Below are 23335 nucleotides of genomic sequence, written 5' to 3'. Positions count from 1 at the left end.
GTCGGGGGAGGGGAAATACAGGGATGGGAGAGTGGGAGGCACAAACTACTGGGTGTAAGATAGGCTCAAGGATGTACTGTACAACACAGTGAATACAGCCAATATTCTGTAGTAACTATAAATGGAAAGTAACCTTTAAAAACTGTATTAAAAATTTTATTAAAAAAAAACTACTAGAACCAACAAGGACCTACTGCATAGCACAGGGAACTCTACTCAATATTCTGTGACAACCTGTATGAGAAAAGAATCCAAAAAAGAATGAATATATGTATATGAAAAACTGAATCACCTTGCTGTACACCTGAAACCAACACAACATTGTAAATCAACTATACTCCAATAAAATTAAGAAAAAAAAAACTACATTAAAAAAAAAACCTACATGGTGGAACCACACGAAACAGCTGATAATCAACTGCTTTTTACTGACAAAAATAGTAATTTTATCTGGTTCAACCCAAATACTGGAACAACCATAAAGGAAGCTGGAGAAGATGCAGCAAGGTTAACAAAAGAGAAGATGTGAATGGAATCTATATAGACAGAAAAGGGGAGAGAGAATTTCCAGCTTCAACATGTAACTAACAGCTACTGATGAGACTCTAGTTTCCAAACTAACATTGCAGCTGGGAGTCACATTTCTAATGGAAATACTAGCCAGAAAGGAGCAGACATTAAAAGCCAAACTGAAACAAAACTTAGCTCTGGGGAGGAGAGAGGGATTGGGAATAGCCAAGAGACTTTTGCTTGTGGTTTTAATTTTTACAAGGATTTAGTCACAAAGTACCTGTGTAAGCAAAAATAAATACTTTTTTTTTTTTTTTGCGGTACGCGGGCCTCTCACGTTGTAGCCTCTCCCATTGCGGAGCACAGGCTCCGGACGCGCAGGCTCAGCAGCCATGGCTCATGGGCCCAGCCGCTCCACGGCATGTGGGATCTTCCCGGACCGGGGCACGAACCCGCGTCCCCTGCATCGGCAGGTGGACTCTCAACCACTGCGCCACCAGGGAAGCCCAAATAAATACTTTTAAATTAAAAGTTTTGAAAAATATTTAATGGGCTGATATCAACCAGTAGCTTCATGGTTCTTGGATTTATATGCTGCTTGGCACATCCACAAAACAGAATATTATGCAGCTGTAAAAAAAAAATGAGAACAAACTATGAATTGACAAAGATTTCCAAATTTTAAAAAGTCAAGCTATAAAATCATGCATATCTTATACCTTTTGTGTTACAAAAGAGGAAAATAAGAATACACCGTATATTTGCTTTTGCTTAAATATTAAATAAAGAAACACTGGTAGGAGGGCTTCCCTGGTGACGCAATGGTTAAGAATCCACCTGCCGGGCTTCCCTGGTGGCGCAGTAGTTGACAGTCTGCCTGCCAATGCAGGGGACACGGGTTCGTGCCCCAGTCCGGGAAGATCCCACATGCCGCGGAGCAACTAGCCCCGTGAGCCACAATTACTGAGCCTGCGCGTCTGGAGCCTGTGCTCCGCAACGAGAGGCCACGATAGTGAGAGGCCCACGCACCGCGATGAGGAGTGGCCCCCACTTGCCGCAACTAGAGAAAGTCCTCACACAGAAACGAAGAGCCAACACAGCCATAAATAAATAAATAAAATTAAAAAAAAAAAAAGAATCCACCTGCCAATGCAGGGGACATGGGTTCAAGCCCTGGTCCGGGAAGATCCCAAATGCCGCAGAGCAACTAAGCCCGTGTGCCACAACTACTAAGCCTGTGCTCTAGAGCCCGTGCTCCGCAACAAGAGAAGTCACCGCAATGAGAAGCCTGTGCACCAAAAGGAAGAGTAGCCCCCACTTGCCCCAACTAGAGAAAGCCCGGGCACAGCAACGAAGACCCAATGCAACCAAAAATAAATAAATAAAATTAATTAATTTAAAAAAAAAAAACTAAAAAATTTGCAGGAAAAAAATTAAAATAAATAAATAAAAATAAAATTCAACCTGGGGGAGTTTCCTGGTGGTCTAGTGGTTAGGATTTGGTGCTTTCACTGCCATGTCCTGGGTTCAATCCCTGGTTGGGAAACTAAGATCCCGCAAGACATGCGGCACAGCCAAAAAATAAATAAATAAAATAAAATTCAACTTGGAAAGGTCGGATAACCTAAACTTCATAGTAAATTAGGTTACTATGGTGACCTTATCTTAAGCAAGTGATATAATTGGTCACTAAACCAAGAAGCCACAGAAGGGCAGTGTAGCCAATCAAATGTAAAGACACACAGAGAATGACAAAAATTAGAGAAAGGAAAAAAAAAATTAGAGAAAGGGAAATTCATCAATTCCCCTGACATTTTCTGAGTACCCACTCTGGGCCAGGAAGTGTACCAGGGTTTGGAAATACAGAGCAAAATCTATAAAGCCATGTGATCGCAACAGCTGACAGAGGCAGGAAGACAATGTTACAAGGCACGGGGGCTTTTCATTTCCTCAGACATATACTCCCTTCCCATACCGGGTCTGTTCACTTCACCTGAATCACTTTCCCCTGCCCACTCTTCCCAGGAAACAGCCTGACCCTCCTGCAGCCTCAGAATCCCTGACTATCTCAAGTAGCCTCCTTCTCCTTCCAATCTGTGTCGGTTTCCTGCTTGCTTCCTTCACAAATAACACTCGACCCAATCTGTAATTATTTCATTTGTTCCTCTGTTTACCTGTTTATGTTTACATGGCCTGCTTCCCCAGGATATTATAGACACCCCTAAAGACATCTATCTCTTACTGCAGTATCCTCAGGAGGAATAAATGTATAACTATACACACAAATAACTGTAATAAAGCATCACAGGTGCAACTACAGATGACTACTTAGGTAGAATAGGGTACCAAGGAGCAAAAGGCTAGTTCTAAGGCAGAGGGGGAGAAGAAGGAGGCTGAGGAAGGAGGGCCAAGTCAACTAGTGAAAAGGAGACACTTGACTCAATCCTAAAAGATGAATAGGCATTTTCCAGGTGATGAAGGAGGCCATGAGACTGAAGAGTGTTTCTGGGAGAGGGTGTAATATAAGTAAATCAGCATAGGTACAGAGGAAGAGAAGCACAAAGGAAGATAAGGAAGTACAGGAAACTGAAGGTGAGAAAAGAAACAGCAACTCTGTGTAGAGAACTATGCAGGAACCTTATGGATTCCACGGACCACTGGGTGTTAGTGAACACAGAGCTGGTGGTCCACAAGGTCTCCTTAAGGAATGTTTTATTGTGCTTTTCCATAATCTAAACCATCTTTATTAGAGCTTCCCAGCTGAGATGCCACAAATGGATTACAGGTGAGCAACAACATGAAAAAGGTTGAAATGCACTGATCAAGATGACCACCATATAATCAAGTACTACTAAAGAATTTCAGTGTGTGTTTGTTATTAACCTGGCATTATATGATCACTCTCAAAAGGTAGCTGTAGTGGTTTTAAAAGACATCTGCAAATTTGACACTCCTTCCCTCCAAAGGTGGAGACTAATTATCCTCCCCTTGAATGTGGCCTCATTTCTAACAAATAGAATGTGGCAGAAGTGATGGTGGAGGACTTCAAGTCTGGGTCATAAAAAGTGCTGCAATTCTACACTTCTGGGCAAACACCCAAAAGAATTGAAAGCAGGGACTCAAACAGTTATCTGTATATCAATGTTCAACAGCAGCATTACCCATAACAGCCAAAAATTGGAAGCAATCCAAGTGTCCATCGACAGATGAATGGATAAACAAAATGTGATATATTCACACAATGGAATATTATTCAGCCTTAAAAAAGTATAAAACTCTTACATATACCCTACAACAAAGATGAACCTTGAAACCATTATACTAATGAAATAATCACTAAAGGACAAATACTGCATGATTTAGAGTAGTCAAATTCATAGAAACAAAAAGTAGGATGGTGGTTGCTAGGGGCTGGTGGGGGAAGAGAATGAGGAGTTACTGCTTAATATGTACAGAGTTTCCATTTGGGAAGATGAAAAAGTTCTGACAACATAGGGAATATAGCCAATATTTTATAATAACTACAAATGGACCATAACCTTTAAAAATTGTGAATCACTATATTGTACACCTGTAACTTATATAACACTGTACATCAACTACACTTTAAATACATACATACATACATACATACATACCTAGTTCTGGAGATGGGTGATGGTGATGGTTATACAACAATATGAATGCACTTAATGTCACTGAACTATACACTTAAAATGGTTACAATGGTAAACCTTATGTTATGTATATTTTAACACACATACACATACACAAAGCACTGCTGCTTCTTGGGTTCCCCATTCTGAGGGAAGCCAGGTGCAGTGTCACGAGAACATTTTAGATGCCCTATGGAGAGGTCCATGTGCAACCAGAAGTCTCCCACCAGCGACTAGCACCAGCTTAAGACAAACATAAGACTTCAGCCTAGAACCCTCCATTAGGCTGCTCCTGAATTCCTGATCCACACACTGAAAGGATAATATTTGGTGTTGTTTTAGGCCACTAAATTTTGAGAAAATTTGTTACACAGCAATAAATAACTAACATAGTAGCATTTTGCCCCAATGCTACTAAAAGTGGGATCCACAGATAGTACATAGGTTGGAGGTCCCTATATTTTTTTGAGTTTGAGACACACTACTCTAAACTACCAGATAAGCCAGTCTCCCCTAGGGCTCCACCAAGGAAAGGAGAGGGCTGTGGGACAGTGAAACCCACACCAAATAAAAGGGAATAACTCCACCTGCATGTCCAGAAAGGCAAAGAATAGCCCAGGTCTGACACAGAAATACAACATTGGCTTGTCCACAATATATGACCTCAAGTCCCAGGAAGGCTTGCTGCTGCTCAGAGTCTTGGCTGCTTCTGTGCAAAATTAAGCTGCCCAACACCGCACACTGTGCACATGCTTAAATTAGAGCAGCTAGACAGTGCCTGGCAGAAATCTGTTTGGTCCCCCCACATACACATCAAAAATACAAACTGAAGAAATGTTACAGGGGGAAAAGAGGAACAGAAAGGATAACAATTTCCCTCTGATTTCCTACTCCAACCGGTCAGCATTCACTCACATGGCTACTAATAACCAATGTGTGTAGTTTACTCTAGGGGTTATAAACTGCCTTTACATAAGGTATCTCACAGGATCTTTACCACCATCCCATGAGGGCTTAAGGAACTGTTATTATCACTGCACCCATTTTACATTTCTGGAAATGGAGGCTCAAAGAGAGTGACTAGGAAGAGGTGTAACCAAGATCAGTATCCAAATCTTCTCACTAAACCCAGTGAAGAGCCTTCTGCTCTTAAATCTGACTTCACACGCAAACATGCTTGTAGTAACACGGGTCCACAGAGGTATCTTTTGTGTTAGCTACCTAATGGTCTACCTGGTGGTAGCCCATAATTTGCCTAAACTTTCCCCCAAGGTTTGGGCATTCAGGCTGCTTCCAGATTCTTCCCTATATAAAGAGCCTTTCTGCAAACATACAGCAATCATTTACTTCAAGAATCAGAGTGTGCCTCTCTATTCCTGGCTCAGGGCACACACCAGAAGCAAACTACTTCTATGCACAAAAGTAACATTCTAAGCCATCTCCAGCCTTTGCGGAGAGGGGATGGAGATGGAAATTGTATTTAGTGTAAAACAAAGGGCTGACTATTAAGCTGCAGAAAAACTGTGCTGTTTTGGATGCCTTAACTCTTTTCCTACCCCTTCACCACTTCCATTAATCAACATCGGGCACTTCTAACTCAGGAAATATCTTGAATTCATCTCTCCTCTCTAAGCTGATCATTTCTCACAATTGAACAGTCAGTACATCCAGGTTAACTCCTATACCCCTCTACCAGTACTGGCAAAGGACCAGATACAGAGACACTCAATAAATGTTTGGTGACCGAATAAACACCACCACTTTTCTGTTCCTACAAGGGATCTGACCATGCCTCTCTCCTGCTTGAAATCTTCCTTTTCAGCCCAGTCTCCCACCACTCCTGATCTGTCCCCTCTCCAGACTCTGAGAACACACCACATTCTTTGAACTCTTTTTGCTCACGCTGTCCCTTCTGCCTGCTCTCACGCTTCAGTCTCACCCTGGAAATCTTATCCTTTAATCTCACTTCCTTGCACATACCCTCAACTCCCTGGCCCCTCTCGCCCTCCATCATACCTGCCTGGACAAACTCCAACTGTAGGCAAATCAGAATCTCCACATTCTCCACTCCTGCACCCAGGCAGCTGATTATGCTGGAGAATACACACACAGTGAGGGGTCTCACTTTATTTTCCTTTTTTTTCTTTGGCAGCCCCGTGCGGCATGTGGGATCTTAGTTCCCCATCCAGGGATGGAACCCAAGCCCCCTGCATTGGAAGCACACAGTCTTAACCACTGGACCACCAGAGAAGTCCCTGATGGGTCTCACTTTAAATGCATGGCCACAAATAGTGGTTCCCCTGCGGGTGAGGGTGGCTGCGTGACTGGGTATGGGAAAAACGGTCTTCTGAGGTGCCCAGAATGTCTATTTCTTAATCTGGGTGATTACACAGGTATATCCATGTATAAAAGTTCATCAAGCTACACACATAAAATATGTGTACTCTAAAATAAATTATAGCTCTACAAAAGTTCTTTAAAAATAAACATTTTTGGGACTTTCCTGGTGGCCCAGTGGGTAAGACTCCAGGCTCCCAATGCGGGGGGCCTGGGTTCGATCCCTGGTCAGGGAACTAGATTCCGCGTGCATGCCGAAACTAAGATCTCATGTGACACAACTAAGACCCGGCACAGCCTAAAGAAGGAAGTATTTTAAAAAATAAAAAATAAACATTTTTAAGGAGTAGCATCTTTTCTCTCTTCTTAATTCAATGTCTTACAACTGTAAACTGCCATAAAAATCATTATCAAAAAAGTTTTTTAAAATTCCAGGGCGTACCACTGGCTGCTGAGTGGAAAAGAGCCTGAGGAGGAGGAGTCCAGAAGGATGCAGGAGACCAGTTAGGCAGCCACTGCCGGGGTTCACAAGATCCACAATGGGAGACTGGGCCACAGCAGGAGGGTGAAGGTGGCAGCCAGTGTCAGAGTCAGGATAGATTCTGCAAGTGGATCTGACAGGATGAGCTGATGTCCTAGGTGATGGAGTAGAAGAGAGGAGCCAAGGAGGCTCCAATGGGCCTCTAAAGATGCTCCGCAACAAGAGAAGCCACTGCAATGAGAAGCCCGCGCACCGCAATGAAGAGTAGCCCCCACTCGCTGCAACTAGAGAAAAGCCCGCGTGTAGCAACAAAGACCCAATGCAGCCAGAAAGGAAGGAAGGAAGGAAGGAGGGGGAGGGAGGGAGGGAGGGGGAGGGGGGAGAGAGAGAGAGAGAGAAAGAGAGAAGGAAAGAAAGGAAGGAAGGAAAGAGGGAAGGAAGAAAAAAAGAAAGAAAGAAAGAAAAAGAAAAATACTGGGTGTACATACAGATGGGAACTCTCTGTATTTTCTTTGGAATTTTTCTGTAAATCTAAAACTACTGTAAGGTAAAAAGCTTACTGAAGCTTATCAGAAAAACTTCATGACCACCAACTTCCAGTGGACCTTAGTGGCACTTGAGGGCACCAGGAATCCTACCACATTTCTCACATCCTATCCCTCTTCACTCTCCTAAATGGTATTGCATACCTTATCTTCTTTCCTCAAACCCAAGACCAAGATCTCAGCTGAAGATTTTACTTATTTCACTTAAAAAATAAAAACAATCAAAAAAGAATTCCCGGGGCTTCCCTGGTGGCGCAGTGGTTGAGAGTCCGCCTGCCGATGCAGGGGACACGAGTTCGTGCCCCGGTCCGGGAAGATCCCACATGCCGTGGAGCGGCTGGGCCCGTGAGCCATGGCCGCTGAGCCTGCGCGTCCGGAGCCTGTGCTCCGCAACGGGAGAGGCCACAACAGTGAGAGGCCCACGTACCGCAAAAAAAATAAAAAAGAATTCCCACTGCTGGTGGGAATGTAAAATGGTACAGCCGCTGTGGAAAACAGTTTGCAGTTCCTCATAAGCTTAAACAGGCTAATTACCATATGATGCATCAATTTCACTCTTGGGTAGATATCCAAGAGATATGAAAACATAGGTCCACACTAAAACTCATACACAAATGCTCATAACAGCATTAATCACAATAGCCAAAAAGCGAAAATAATACAAATATTTATCAACTGATGAATGGATAAACAAAATATGGTATATCCATATAATGGAATATTATTCATCCATGAGAAAGAATGTTGATATATGCTATAACACAAATGAATGTTGAAAATACCATGTTAAGTGAAAGAAGCCAGTCACAAAGGAACACGTATTATTTGACTTGGTTTCTATGAAATGCCCAGAATAGGCAAATCTACAGAGACAGAAAGTAAATTAGTGTCTGCCTAGGGCTGGAGAGAACGAAGGGAAGTGACTGCTAATAGGTATGAGGTTTCTTTTTGGGGTGATGAGAATGTTCTGGAATCAGAGACTGGTGATGGTTGTACAACTTTGTGAATACACTAAAAACCACTGACTTGTATGCTTCAAAAGAGTGAATGGTATGTAAATTATACCTCACTTTTAAAAATAAAAACTAAAAAAGAGGGAAAGAAAAGAATCCCTAAGGGCTGGCAAAGATACAGAGCAACTGGGACTCTCATACATTGCTGGCAGAAATGCAAAATGGAACAGCCACACTGGAAAACAGTTCAGCAGTTTCTCATCAAGTCAAACACACACTTAACATATGACCCAGCAATCACACCTTGATATTTATCCAAGAGAAATGAAAACTTACGTTCTCACAAAATCTGTATTCATGTTCATTCATATTCACCAAAAACTGGAAACAATTCATTTCTTCAAACAGGTAAATAGATAAACTATACATCCATACAATTTAATTCTACTCAGCAATAAAAGGAACTACTGATTCATACAAAAATATGGATGAATCTCAAATGCATTGTAAGTGAAAGAAGCCAAATTTAAAAGGCTACATATTGCATGACTCCATTTATACGACATTCTGGAAAAGGCAAAACTATATGGACAGAGAACGGATCAGTAGGTGACAAGGGCTGGAGGCTACAGGAGAGGTTGACTACAAAGGAACACAAGTCAATTCTGTGGGGTGATAAAAATGCTACATTTTGATTATGGTGGTGCATGCATGAATGACTGTATGAGTTTGGCAAACTTCATGGAACTGTATGCTGAAAAGAGTGAATTTTACTGTTTGTAAATTATACCTCAATTTAAAAATACAAAAAAACACATGCTCCCATCACCAACTCTACAAGTAAACCTTCATCTCTACCTATATACCCAGTTTCCCTCTTCCCCTTATAATAAATGAACTATCTGCTCCTATCAATGGCCAATTCCTCCCACTTTGCATCACATCACAGTTCCTTCTCTCCTGTTTTCCTTGAACCCATGCCAATTAGGGTTTTTGTCCCCACTGCTCCATTAAAACAATTCTTGTCCAGGTCATCCACAACCTTGATGTAACCAAGTCAACAGTCACTCAATCCTCATTTTATGTGAACTACCAGCATCACAAGATTGAAGTGATTACTCACTGCTTCTTGAAACACCTTTTCCACTTGTCCCCTAGAGCAGGGGTCATGTCCCCCCCACCCCTCCCCCGCCCCGTTACCGTCCGCAGCCTGTTAGGAACCAGGCTGCACAGCAGGAGGTGAGTGGCGGACTGGCGAGCGAAGCTTTATCTGCCGCTCCCCATTGCTCCCATTACCACCTGAGCCATCACCCCCTCCCCCACCAGGGTCTGTAGAAAAACTGTCTGCCACGAAACCGGTCCCTGGTGCCAAAAAGGTTGGGGACCGCTGCTCTAGACACCCCCATGGATTTCCTCCTGCCTCAACGGTCACTCCTTCCCAGTTTCTTTTGCTGGTTCCTCTTTATCTGCTAACATCTTGACACTGGAAGGAACCAGGGCTCAATCCTCCTTTTTATCTATATTGACTCCCTAAATCAGCACTGTCCAATGGAACCTTCTCAGTGGAAATTTTCTATGTCTCCTTTCTCCAATACGGTAGCCACTAGCCACTGAGCGCTGGAAATGTGCCTAGGGTGACTAAGGAACTGAATTAATTTTATGTAAATAGCTACTTGTGGCTAGTGGCTACTTTTTTGGACAGTGCAGCCCTAGAAAGCTCATCCAGTCTCATGGCCTTAAATCCCATATACTTACAAAAGAAACATCTGATAAAGAACTGTTATCCAAAAGTATACGAAGAACTCTTAAAACTCAACAATAAGAATACAACCAACAAAAAAATAAAAGCAACAACCAACCAATTAAAAGATGGACAAAAGACCTTAACAGACACCTCACCAAAGAAATATACAGATGGCAAGTAAGTATATGAAAATATATTCGACATATTTCAATAGAGAATCGCAAAATTCAAATAACAATGAGATACTACTATATACCTTTTTTTTTTTTTTTGGCGGTATGCAGGCCTCTCACTGTTGTGGCCTCTCCCGTTGCGGAGCACAGGCTCTGGACGCGCAGGCTCAGCGGCCACGGCCCACGGGCCCAGCCGCTCCGCGGCATGTGGGATCCTCCCGGACCGGGGCACGAACCCGTGTCCCCTGCATCGGCAGGCGGACTCTCAACCACTGCGCCACCAGGGAAGCCCTATACACCTATTTTAATGGCCAAAACCCAAAACACTGACAACACCAAATACTGTCAAGGATGTGGAACAATATGAACTCTCATTCCTAGGCGGTAGAAATGTCAAATGGTACAGCCACTTTGAAAGACAATTCGGTAGTTTCTTGCAGAATTAAACATATTCTTACCATATGATCCAGTAATCACACTCTTTAGTATTTACCCAAATGAGTTGAAAAGTTATGTCCACATAGAAACTTGCACACAGGACCTCCCTGGTGGTGCCGTGGTTAAGAATCCACCTGCCAATGCCGGGGACACAGGTTTGAGCCCTGGTCCGGGAAGATCCCACATGCCGCGGAGCAACTAAGCCCATGCACCACAACTAATGAGCCTGCACTCTAGAGCCCGCGAGCCACAACTACTGAGCCCACACGCCTAGAGCCCATGCTCCACAACAAGAGAAGCCACCGCAATGAGAAGCCCACACACCGCAATGAAGAGTAGCCTCTCCACAACTAGAGAAAGCCCACATGCAGCAATGAAGACCCAACGCAGCCAAAAATAAATAAATAAATAAGAAATTAGGATGAATATGTCATATCAATATGGGTAAATCACAAAAACATGAAATACAGAAGAGAAACAAACAATGAGACCACTTATAGGAATTTTTAAAAAATACCCAAAGTGGGGCTTTCCTGGTGGCGCAGTGGTTGAGAGTCCGCCTGCCGATGCAGGGAACATGGGTTCATGCCCCGGTCCGGGAGGATCCCACATGCCACGGAGCGGCTGGGCCCGTGAGCCATGGCCGCTGAGCCTGTGCGTCTGGAGCCAGTGCTCCGCAACGGGAGAGGCCACAACAGTGAGAGGCCCGTGTACCGCAAAAAACAAAAACAAAAATACCCAAAGCGATGCAAACTAGTATTATTTATGGATACATACAGTAAAAATGCAAAGCATGGACAGAAAGGACAGAACTAACTACAGGATGCTCGTTGCCTCTAAGGAATGCAGGAGGGGAACTGAATTGGGAAGGGTATAAAAGGTACTTCCATTATACCAGAAACGTTTTATGTCCTTTATTTTTTAAAATATAAGTAAAATAGAAGTGTTAATATTCAGTAATTCCAAGTGATAAGTACACAGATTATTTTATAGTTAGCTGTACTTTTAAACTTTTTCTATATTTTATTTTTTCCCCCAAATTTAAAAACAATTCTTTCTCTTGATTAAGCTTCCTTAAAAAAATACTGAGAGAAACCAAAGGGAAATAATTATAGAAATACAAACAGCCTAGAAACAACTAGGTGTTCAAAGTGTCTCTAATTTTTATATCAAATCTCCCAGCTCCAAAAGGCAGCAGAGACACTTTCTACCCCAGGCATTTCCCCTGCTTCCCTTCCCGTCTTCTCTTCCTACACCCCAGGAGCTGGTCAGCCTATTTTGAGATAACCCTCAAGAGCACTACACTCTTCCTTATGAAAATTCACAGAAAGGTTTGAGTTCTGAAACTCCCACTTTCAACTTAAGCATTAACAAGTGACTAAATTCTAGGGTATTCCCAACAACAACCATCATTTTACAGTTTATAAGGCCTTTTCCAACATATCCTATTATTTGATTCTCAGAAAAAAGTCTGTGAGGTCAATATTACTAGTACCCACATTTACAGAGGAAGCTGATGCTCAAAGTGGTTAATTACCAGCCAGAGGTCACAAGTCAATGACAAATTCGGGACTACAACCTCTCAGCCTCTGAATCTAATGATCCCTAAAATGTGATGACTGAGTTTCAACTGTACAACAACACACCCAGAAAACAGAAGTTGTTCACAACACACAAGCTGTTCCAATCTAACCCCTTTTCTTCATTCTTCTATCCGTGATCTTTCAGACAGGCAGCCAAGAGCAAGAGAGCTGCCACTATTAATCTTCCCTTCCCTGCAGCCACTCCTGCTTCTTCTTCCCATAACTCCTTCAGATGAACAGGCAGAGAAGGGAAACAAATATAACAGGATGGTCCCCTTGACACAGGGATCCTGGCACCAAAGACAAAGGACATTCCACAGCTCTAGACTTAAGTCTCCTTCCACCTTCCAAGAGTCAGGGAGCAGGAAAACACTACAGAAAAGCCCAGGCTACCCCTCTTTATCAGTGCTGGCAAAAGTCCTTTACTGAAGGGATTTAATTAACAGAAAAATGTAAAAGTACCAGTTTTTTAATCGGTCCCGGGCTTCCAACTGGGCTCCCACTTCAAAGCTGATTCCTCGTCTGTTAGGTGGATGCTTTGTCATTTTCAGTCATCAACGGGGGCTGCCTTTATTCTCCTGAAAAAGCCAATTAAAATTTATGAAACTTAGGCAAAGTCTGCCCAGAGTGGAGTAACACTCACTACACAGAAAAGACAAACAGGCATTATTCAAAACACAAAGCTCCAGGAAACCCTGTCAGCGCCCTCCTTTACTCCTGCCCTCATCCTAACACAGGTGTGTCCTCCACTGTTCCTCCTTCTCTATTATGCAGCATCCTGTAGTCTCTGGAACTGTAAGGAGACCCTCCCTCAACACTGCTTACCAAGAATTCACCTATAAGGGGCACTTCTCAGAACACCAAAAAAACAATCACTCTCAGAACTAAATTTAATCATTTGCTGAAGTATGCAACAAATACCTGCTGAGAGATGATTTAGGAAAACAGTCGTCAAGACCAAAAGAGACGCAGTTCCTGGCCTCATAAAGCCTCCAGTCTACCGGGGGAAAACAAAAATGTAGCCAGTAAACAGACAAATGACTTAACTGCAAGCTGTAACTGCTATGAATTTTAAGTGCTACAAAGGAAGCGAACAAAATCTGAATGCTGATTTCTGGCCCTACTTTTGGAAGGCTAGACAAGAAAGATCTATTTATTCATTCTTTGATCTATTTATATATTTTTTGATTTATTTATATTTCTACCCATTCTTGAGTACATTCTGACAATTTATTGATATATTTTCCCAATTCTTTATCGAGCTTTTTGGTACTGGAATTGGTGGTCATTTTCTATATGAGTAAAATTTATCTTTAGGGGCTAGTGGTGGTTCTGATGGAGATGTAGCCACTCTGAGTTCTTGGGGCACTTGAGCAGGCGACCTCCATAGAGCAAGGCTATCCCTGAGTAAATTCTCTCCCACTGAACTTAGGAACCCAACAGCCTGCACTGCCAGGGCAGTATCTGCCTCATACCAGGAGGGCAATCTTCGCAATGGATGAATGAGGAATAATCACAAAAGTGGCACCTCATGGGAATTCCCTGGCCATCCAGTTGTTAGGACTCAGAGCTTTCTTTCACTGCCCTGGGCCCGGGTTCAAATGAAGATCCCGCAAGCCGTGCAGTGTGGCCAAAAAAATTAAAAATGGAAAAAAAAAAAGTGGGTCCTCACATCTAATGTGTAATACCATCACATTTTCTTGCAATATATTACATGAAAAACCAGGATGTAAAATTACACCCCTTTGAGCTCAAATAAAAATTCATGTGCATTTAAAAAAAAAACACAGGAAGAAAAAAGAAGTTTGTAAGTGATCTTCTCCTCTTAAACAGTTTCCTAAGCTTATTGTTTTTCATAATGGAAATTTTCCATAAGAAAAAATATATATAATGTAAAGGATGAGCTATCCATTACATTAAACAACTCATTCTGAAGGGGTGATATTGGAGAACGCACAAAGCAAATCAGACCAATAAAGGAATGGTTAACAGTTGTAACTAAGGAATCTGAAACCTAATAAACTGAAAAGCTACATCAAATAAGAGTATTTGGATTATATGGACCCTAGCAAAGGGAGAGTGAGATGTTTGACTGGCTATACTTCACACTCTCCAGGAAAATGAGATATGAATCTGATGTAAGTAAATCCAATCAGTAGAAGAGTCTTCACTTTGACTTAGGAGCAACACCGCCTCAAATTATCTTTTTATTTTTGACTTCATGTATAGCAAGTAATAGTCTCGCCTCTCAGATTATATGAAAAGGTGAAGCCAGACAAGAATAAAGACAGAGTGGCACTGAAAACTCACCAGAGTGGGGCTACCCTGGTGGCGCAGTGGTTAGGAACCCGCCTGCCAATGCAGGGGACGCAGGTTAGAGCCCTGGTCCGGAAAGATCCCACATGCTGCGGAGCAACTAAGTCCATGCACCACAACTACTGAGCCCCCGTGCCACAACTACTGAAGCCCGTGCACCTAGAGCCCGTGCTCCACAACAAGAGAAGCCACCGCAATGAGAAGCCCGTGCACTGCAAGAAGAGTAGCCCCTGCTCGCCACAACTAGAGAAAAGCCTGCGTGAAGCAACGAAGACCCAATGCAGCCAAAAATAAATAAATAAATATATATTTTTTTAATTCAAAAAAAAAAAAAAAGAAAACTCACCAGAGAAGCTAGTATTTATCAGACTTCATGCAGGGAGACAGCTCCCTTTTACAGATGTCATGTAATATAGTGTAATGTAATAGGATTAAATGCTTGGCCTTTAATACTCAGCCCCACCCTTTATTAGCTGAATGAATTTGGGTAAATTACTTAACCCCTCTGAATTTGTTTCCCCTCCCTAAAATGGGGATGGTGATAATAGTACCTATCTCCAGGCAGTGGGTGTGAAAACTAAATGAGATAATCCATTTAAGGAACACTGGCACAAAGTAAGGACTATACAGTTTGTAGCTACTAATAATTCTATTATCACAAATGAAGAAATTAGGTTTAAAGAATTGGGCTAAGGTTCAGGTGCTAAGTGACCAGCCCCAGAACAAAAGCCCAGGTCTGCTTGATTTCTGAATTAATTCTTTTACCACACAACTTCCCTAGGATGCCTTCCATTAAAGTACAGGAGTGTGGTTACAAGACAGTGAATGAAAATGAGCAAATTATTCTTAATGGCTCAAGAAAACCAATTCCTCCTGAGGCTGAATTGTCGAAGGTCTTCCTTATCACGAACTGAAACCTGTTTCACTGTAACTCTGACCCACTTATTTTATTTATTTGTTTGATTGTTTTGTTTGTTTGTTTATGGCTGCTTTGTGCGGTGAGTGGGGGCTACTCTTCCTTGCGGTGCGTGGGCTTCTCACTGCGGTGGCTTCTTCTTCTTGTTGCAGAGCATGTTAGGCACATGGACTTCAGTAGTTTCGGGACGCAGGCTCAGTAGTTGTGGCATGCTGGCTCCAGAGCGCAGGCTCGGTAGCTGTGGTGCACAGGCTTAGTTGCTCCGCGGCATGTGGGATCTTCCCGGACCAGGGATCGAACCCGCGTCCCCTGCATTGACAGGCGGATGCTTAACCACTGCCACCAGGGAAGTCCCTGAGCCACTTATCTGAAGCTTCACTCCCTGTTATCACACAGAACAAGACTAAGGACTAATCTGGCTTTTATGACCCATGCCCAAATCTTCCCTCCACTCCTCTGGGGATAGCAGAGTTTGTTTTTAAATTTCACATTAATTCATTCAACAAACCATTAGTGAGCACTGTCAGTAAGGCACTGTGCTGGAAATCAGGAATCAGAAATCCAACTCAGTTGCAGCTCCAGTCCACCCAGGAAGACAAACACAAATATGAGAAGAGATGAACGAACTCTAACAAAGGGCAAGGTGAGGGACAATCACTGCAAAGTCTCAATTTAATTTGGCAAATCTACTAAAGAATAAAGAAGAGTTCAAGACAAAAGCAGGAATTAAAAAGATTACATAAGAAGTATGTTTTTACTCCTAACATTTAGGGTTATTTTTTAATTTTTTTTAATTTATGTTACTTATTTATTTTTGGCTGCATTGGGTCTTCGTTGCTTCACATTTAGTTTTAAACACAAATTTTTCTCAAGAGGCGAGAGGGCTAAGATTCTGTAGCTTTTAACTTACCCATTCTTCAGGGCCTTAGTTTTTTTCTACCAAAAAGCTCTAGCTTCCAGAATAGGAAAAGGAAATATGTTTAGTAAGGACATCCAGAAAAACTATGAGAAAAAATCTGATGCAATCTGTATTCACAAATGATTCCACTTAAAGACCTTGGCAGGACTTCAAACTACTCCTTTACATTCAAATTTCTCTACAGGGAATTCCCTGGTGGTCCAGTGGTTAGGACTCCACACTTCCACTGCATGGGGCATGGGTTCGATCCCTGTAGGGAACTAAGATCCCACAAGCCATGGAGCATGGCAAAAAAAAAATTTTTTTTTTAAACAAGTTTTCCTACAATGTGAGCTCACTGCTACACAGGAGACAGAGAGCCCAGTTTATTTCCTTAAATACAGTAGTTGCAGTCAATGCCCCTGTATCAATGACAATGAAAACTTTAAAGGTACACTGTGTAATACAGTTTAAAGGGCACTTTCACAAACAACAAACTGGGAGAAAATAACTGCAACACATATGACCAAAGGGCTAACTTCCTTTATTAACAAAGAGTGCATACAAACCAAGAACGAAAAAAGTTAAACAACTCACTTATGGGCAAAGCGTATGGGCTTCCCTGGTGGCGCTGTGGTTAAGAATCCTCCTGCCAATGCAGGGGACACGGGTTCGATCCCTGGTCCAGGAATATCCCACATGCCATGGAGGAACTGAGCCTGTGCACCACAACTACTGAGCCAGTGCTCTAGAGCCCACAAGCCACAACTACTGAGCTCGCGTGCTACAACTACTGAAGCCTGCGCACCTAGAGCCTGTGCTCCACAACAAGAGTAGCCGTCACGATGAGAAGCCTGCGCACCACTACGAAGAGTAGCCCCCACTTGCTGCAACTAGAGAAAGCCCACGTGCAGCAACGAAGACACAATGCAGCCAAAAATAAATAAATAAATTTATTATTTTTTTTTTAAATGAGCAAAGTATAAGAACTGGCAGGTTCCCAGGGAAGGGGGAGGTTTGTGGGGGGAGCGGGGAATAATATAAAGGTCTAATAAGCATGTGATATTATATTATCCACATAACCTCACCCTAAATTAAAGGAAATGCAAATCAAAATAACAATTTTTCAATTCTCAGACTAAAAATTTCAAGGTAAAATACCCAGTGTCTTCAGGGATGAGGAAAAAAAGATGCTTATACACTGTTGGTAGAAGCATAAATTGGAAAATCTTTTCTAGAGGCAACTTGGCGCTATCTACAAAAATGCAAATACCTGCAACCCAGCAGTCCCCATTGCCAGTAACTTATCCGACAGATACATCCCCCAAAGTCTGCCAAGTTACCTGTAAGGATGAACAATATAGTTTCGTAATTTCTGCAGCTAAAATGTCCATCAAAAAAGAGGGCTGGGCTTCCCTGGTGGCGCAGTGGTTGAGAGTCCGCCTGCCGATGCAGGGGACACGGGTTCGTGCCCCGGTCCGGGAAGATCCCACATGCTGCGAAGCGGCTGGGCCCGTGAGCCATGGCCGCTGAGCCTGCGCGTCCAGAGCCTGTGCTCCGCAACGGGAGAGGCCACAACAGTGAGAGGCCCGTGTACCGCAAAAAACAAAAAACAAAAAAAAAAAAAAGAGGGCTAGTTAAATGAATTACGGCCACCTATACAATGGAATGTTGTACATCTATTAAAAGGAAAAATGGCTGGGCTTCTCTGGTGGTGCAGTGGTTAAGAATCCGCCTGCCAATGCAGGGGTCACGGGTTCGAGCCCTGGTCCGGGAAGATCCCACATGCCACAGAGCAACTAGGCCCGTGTGCCACAACTACTGAGCCTGAGCTCTAGAGCCCGTGAGCCACAACTACTGAAACCCGTGTGCCTAGAGAGTCCATGCTCTGCAACAAGAGAAGCCACCGCAATAAGAAGCCTGCGCACCGCAATGAAAGACTAGCCCCTGCTCGCCGCAACTAGAGAAAGCCTGCGCACAGCAACGAAGACCCAACACAGACAAAAATTAATTAATTAAATTTTTTAAAAAATGGCAATCTGTAGATGCTGATGTGGAGCCACCTACAAGATACACTGTCAAATAAAACAGGCATGGTGGGGCTTCCCTGGTGGCACAGTGGTTGAGAGTCCGCCTGCCGATGCAGGAGACATGGGTTCGCACCCCGGTCCGGGAAGATCCCACATGCCATGGAGCGGCTGGGCCCGTAAGCCATGGCCGCTGAGCCTGCGCGTCCGGAGCCTGTGCTCCGCAATGGGAAAGGCCACAACAGTGAGAGGCCCGCGTACCACAAAAAAAAAAAAAAAAAAAAAAAAAAAACCGGCATGGTGTAGAGGCCCGTGTCTGGTATTATCTCTTTAATGCAAACAGACAGATCTATTATAGTATATGCATTAAATTATTTCTTGGAAGGAAGAAAATAACTGTTTTAAGTAGTTCCCTTAATGAAAGGAATAGAGCATGAAAATTTAACTTCTCATTCTTTACCCTTCTGTGTTGTTAGAATTTTTTAACCTTAAGAATGTACTTCTGGGACTTCCCTGGTGGCTTAGTGGTTAAGAATCTGACTGCCAATGCGAGGGACACGGGTTCAAGCCCTGGTCCAGGAAGATCCCACATGCCGCAGAGAAACTAAGCCCGTGCACCACAACTACTGAACCTGCGCTGTAGAGTCCACACGCCACAACTACTGAAGCCCACACACCTAGAGCCTGTGCTCCACAACAAAAAGAAGCCACCACAATGAGAAGCCCACTCACCGCAACTAGAGAAAGCCCACGCGCAGCAACGAAGACCCAATGCAGCCATAAATAAATAAATAAATTAAAAAAATACATTAAAAAAAAGAATGTACTTCTTTGCTTTTACTTTAATTGTGAGCAGGGATTATCTAGTTGGTAAGATTTTAATTTTGAATTATGTCTTTATATTTCTTCATATTTTAAAAAAATAGATTATTTAAATATGTAAAAGGCCTTCATCCTTACACTATTTTCTGGACCTACACAACTGCCAAATGATGTAGTTAGGACTAAATGTGATATTCCCATTGTACAGAAAGGAAACTGAGGTGCAGAGGGGCTTTCAAGGTCCTCCAAGGCAGGAGACATGTCTCTTATCACAGGTAACAGGATTTTTCCAGAGGTAGATAAACCACTTCTTGAAGGCCCTTCCTCTTTCCCTTACCAAAGTCCATGCTATGCTTATACTCATGCCTTTAGACATAAACATAGTTTGAATACAGGAAGATGAAGCAATTGGGTGCTTTTCAAATGTTGTGACAAAATTATTACACCGTTATATAGCAAGCAGAAATATTTAATCTTTCAGAAAGGACAACACCTAAGAATGGCCCAGCTGTGAGAAAACTGGAACACTTGAACCACTGCCTGAGGCCCTGACCATGGCCATCATTTTATACCTCAATCTGGAAAAAAGGAACAAGCTGTAAAACTGCTTCTACACTTGGAGTCAGTAATTTCAATCAGAAGGATACAGTCCAGGATAAAAATAAATCATTTGTGAAAACGAGAAAAAAACAATAGCTCTTGGGCTTCTCTGGTGGCGCAGTGGTTGAGAATCTGCCTGCTGATGCAGGGGACACGGGTTCGAGCCCTGGTCTGGGAAGATCCCACATGCCGCAGAGCAACTAGGCCCGTGAGCCACAACTACCGAGCCTGCGCATCTGGAGCCTGTGCTCCGCAACGAGAGAGGCCGCGATAGTGAGTGGCCCCCGCTTGCCACAACTAGAGAAAGCCCTGGCACAGAAATGAAGACCCAACACAGCAAAAATAAATAAAAATAAATTAATAAACTCCTACCCCCAACATCTTCTTTAAAAAAAAAAATTGTCAGATTACAGAATTGTTTAAGGTTAAGCTACATTAAAAAAAAAATAGCTCTTTACATACAATGCTGGGGAAGCTAGATATAACTTACATGTTTAATACTAAGAGAGGGACTTCCCTGGTGGCACAGTGGTTAAGAATCCGCCTGCCAACGCAGGGGACACAGGTTCAATCCCTGGTCCGGGAAGATCCCACGTGCTGCGGAGCAACTAAGCCCATGCGCCACAGCTACTGAGCCTGCGCTCTAGAGCCCACGAGCCACAACTATTGAGCCCGCGTGCCTAGAGCCCATGCTCCACAACAACAGTAGCTACCACAATGAGAAGCCCACGCACTACAGTGAAGAGTAGCCCTCACTCGCCACAACTGGAGAAAGCCCGCACGCAGCAACGAAGACCCAACACAACCAAAAAATAAATAAAATTTTAAAAAATATTTAAAATAATAAGAGAATATTGAAATAAAACCTAATGTAGTAGGACTACACTTTAAGTTCCATTAGGGAAAGGAATGACAGATACTCAACAGATGCCTAATAAATGAAATAAAGAATGTTACTCAGCTACTAACCACCAGAAACTACAGAACAGGCTTTACAATAATCTAATAGTGCTTACACCAGGCTTGAAATTCAACCTCCATTAAAGGGTGATGGTGCCTTTCAAACTGAGGGACACTGCAAGTGAAAGACCAGCTTAAATCTTTATGCCTCAGGCTTCCCTGGTGGCACAGTGGTTAAGAATCCTCCTGCCAGTGCAGGGAACAAGGGTTCGAACCCTGGTCCGGGAAGATTTCACATGCCGCGGAGCAACTAAGCCCGTGCGCCACGACTACTAAGCCTGCACTCTAGAGCCCACGAGCCACAACTACTGAAGCCCATGCGCCTGGAGACCGTGCTCCACAACAAGAGAAGCCATCGCAATGAGAAGCCCGCACACCGCAACGAAGAGTAGCCCCTGCTTGCCGCAACTAGAGAACACGACTAGAGAAAGCCCACACGCAGCAACAAAGACCCAACGCAGCCAAAAGTAAATAAATAAAAAAATTTTTTTAAATGTCTAAAAAAAACATCTTTATGCCTCCTTCATTCAATAAATATTTACTGAGTGCCTGCTATGTGCCAGGTGCTGGAGATAGATGCTGGGAGGATGAGACACCCCTGGCCCCGTTCTCTAGCGGGGAAGGCAGGAACATGATAAACACAAATACAAATAAGATCATTTCTGGGAGGCTAAGTTCTGTGGGGGAAAACCCAACAAAACAATGTGAGCCAGTGACACAGCAGGACCACCTTAGATAAGGCTGTTAGAAAGAACTCTGAGGAGCTGAGGTCTGAGCAGAGATCTAAATGACAAGGCAAGGAGCTTCCCTGGTGGCACAGTGGTTAAGAATCCGCCTGCCAATGCAGGGGCCACAGGTTCGATCCCTGGTCCGGGAAGATCCCACATGCCTCAGAGCAACTAAGCCCATGAGACACAACTACCGAACCTGCACTCTAAAGCCCATGAGCCACAACTACTGAAGCCGGCGCGCCTACAAGCCGTGGAAGCCACCGCAATGAGAAGCCTGCACACCGTAACCAAGAGTACTCCCCGCTCTCTGCAACTAGAGAAAGCCCATGAAGACCCAATGCAGCCATAAATAAATAAGCAAATAAATAAATAAATAAATCTAGCTTTAAAATAAATAAATAAATGACAAGGAGACCACCATGTGAAGATCCAGAGGAAGAGAATTCTAGGTAGAGAGAAAGTCCTAGAGGCAAGGTGACTCAGGAAGGAATGAGCTCCCCTCCCCACACAGCCCTGAGCCTAGGAGGTGGAGATGCTCCCTGCAGCCCTCACCACTGTTACAGAAAAGCATAAACAATATCAGCAGGTCCAGTGACACCCACGTCTCACAGGAGGAAGCTTCCAAGGGGACTCTGCCAAAGTTCTGTCTTGGAGGAAGGCCAGGGAGTACTTAGGGATGGGAGCAGACAGGTTTCAGACTCAGATTCTGACAAATTCTGGCTCCACTCATTGCTGGCTAAGTGAAGACGAGAAAAATCACTGAGCCTCCCTTTGTTTGCCCATCTACAAAAGCAGATTAATAACCCCTACGTCCTGGGATTCTGAGGATAAGCAAGCTAATGGATGTCAAGTGCTTAGCACAGTACACACTAAATATTCAATATTGGTGATAAAATGGCTGTGTGATAGTAGTAGCACTAGCAAAAAGGACATCAGACACAAAGGACTACAGTCAATATTATTATGCAATATTAACAAATAGTATCCAATACAATGAACATAAAAGAGCACATCTTTAGTCCTAGGGAAGTAACAAGTTGGTTCAAGTAGGAGCAAGGGCCCCTCCATCACTATCCTCTCCTCAACAACACAGAAAGAAGACTGGGTCTAAAGCCAACCATTACCACTCCTTCCAGCCCTTGCCCAAGTCACACTAAAAGAGCTGAATTAGCCTCTTTCACTTGAGAGGGTAAGGAAGGAAACAAAGGGAAGAGGGGAGGAAAGTAAGGAGGCAGGAAGAAAGAAAAAGGCCCCCCCAAAAAATTCCCTTACCCTCTTCCCAGATACTTGAAATACTTTCTCTAAGAGCCAACCTTTTCCTTCCACAATTAAAATTCAGACAGACAGCAAACACAGGTTCATTCCGAATTACTGAGAATGAATTGGTTAAATCAGTGGATCTTCCCAGAAACAATGGAAAGGGCCTAGTGCCCAGGCTTGACTCCAGAATATATTTGCTAAATAACCTTTGGCACATTACTCAACTTCACTGAGCTAATCATCTTATCCTCACAAGTTCCTTCTCCTTTTCTTCCCATCACAGTTTAAGACTCCAAGACTGGCCAATGTGCCAACCTAGAAACATGGGCATCACCCTTGCATCTCACTCTCAGTCACCATTTTGTCACACCTACTTCTAGGTTTC

At 43.2% G+C, this 23335-nt stretch overlaps 1 protein-coding gene across 1 annotated transcript in view; it reads right to left on the bottom strand.

Moving 5' to 3' along the window:
• Nucleotides 1–12965, bottom strand: part of PHF20 (PHD finger protein 20) — a gene marked incomplete at both ends in the record, with an annotated part of 114995 nt that extends 102030 nt beyond the window's left edge. Inside the window, one exon of the mRNA XM_079719561.1 lies at nt 12883–12965. Within this exon, the coding sequence (XP_079575687.1) occupies nt 12883–12965 (83 nt within the window). The remainder of the gene's footprint in view (nt 1–12882) is intronic.
• Between the last annotated feature and the right edge of the window lie 10370 nt (nt 12966–23335).

The sequence above is a fragment of the Hyperoodon ampullatus genome, assembly GCF_949752795.1.
Source record: "Hyperoodon ampullatus genome assembly, chromosome: 14".
NCBI classification, from domain to species: Eukaryota; Metazoa; Chordata; class Mammalia; order Artiodactyla; family Ziphiidae; genus Hyperoodon; species Hyperoodon ampullatus.
This window is presented reverse-complemented; position numbering and strand designations above follow the sequence as displayed.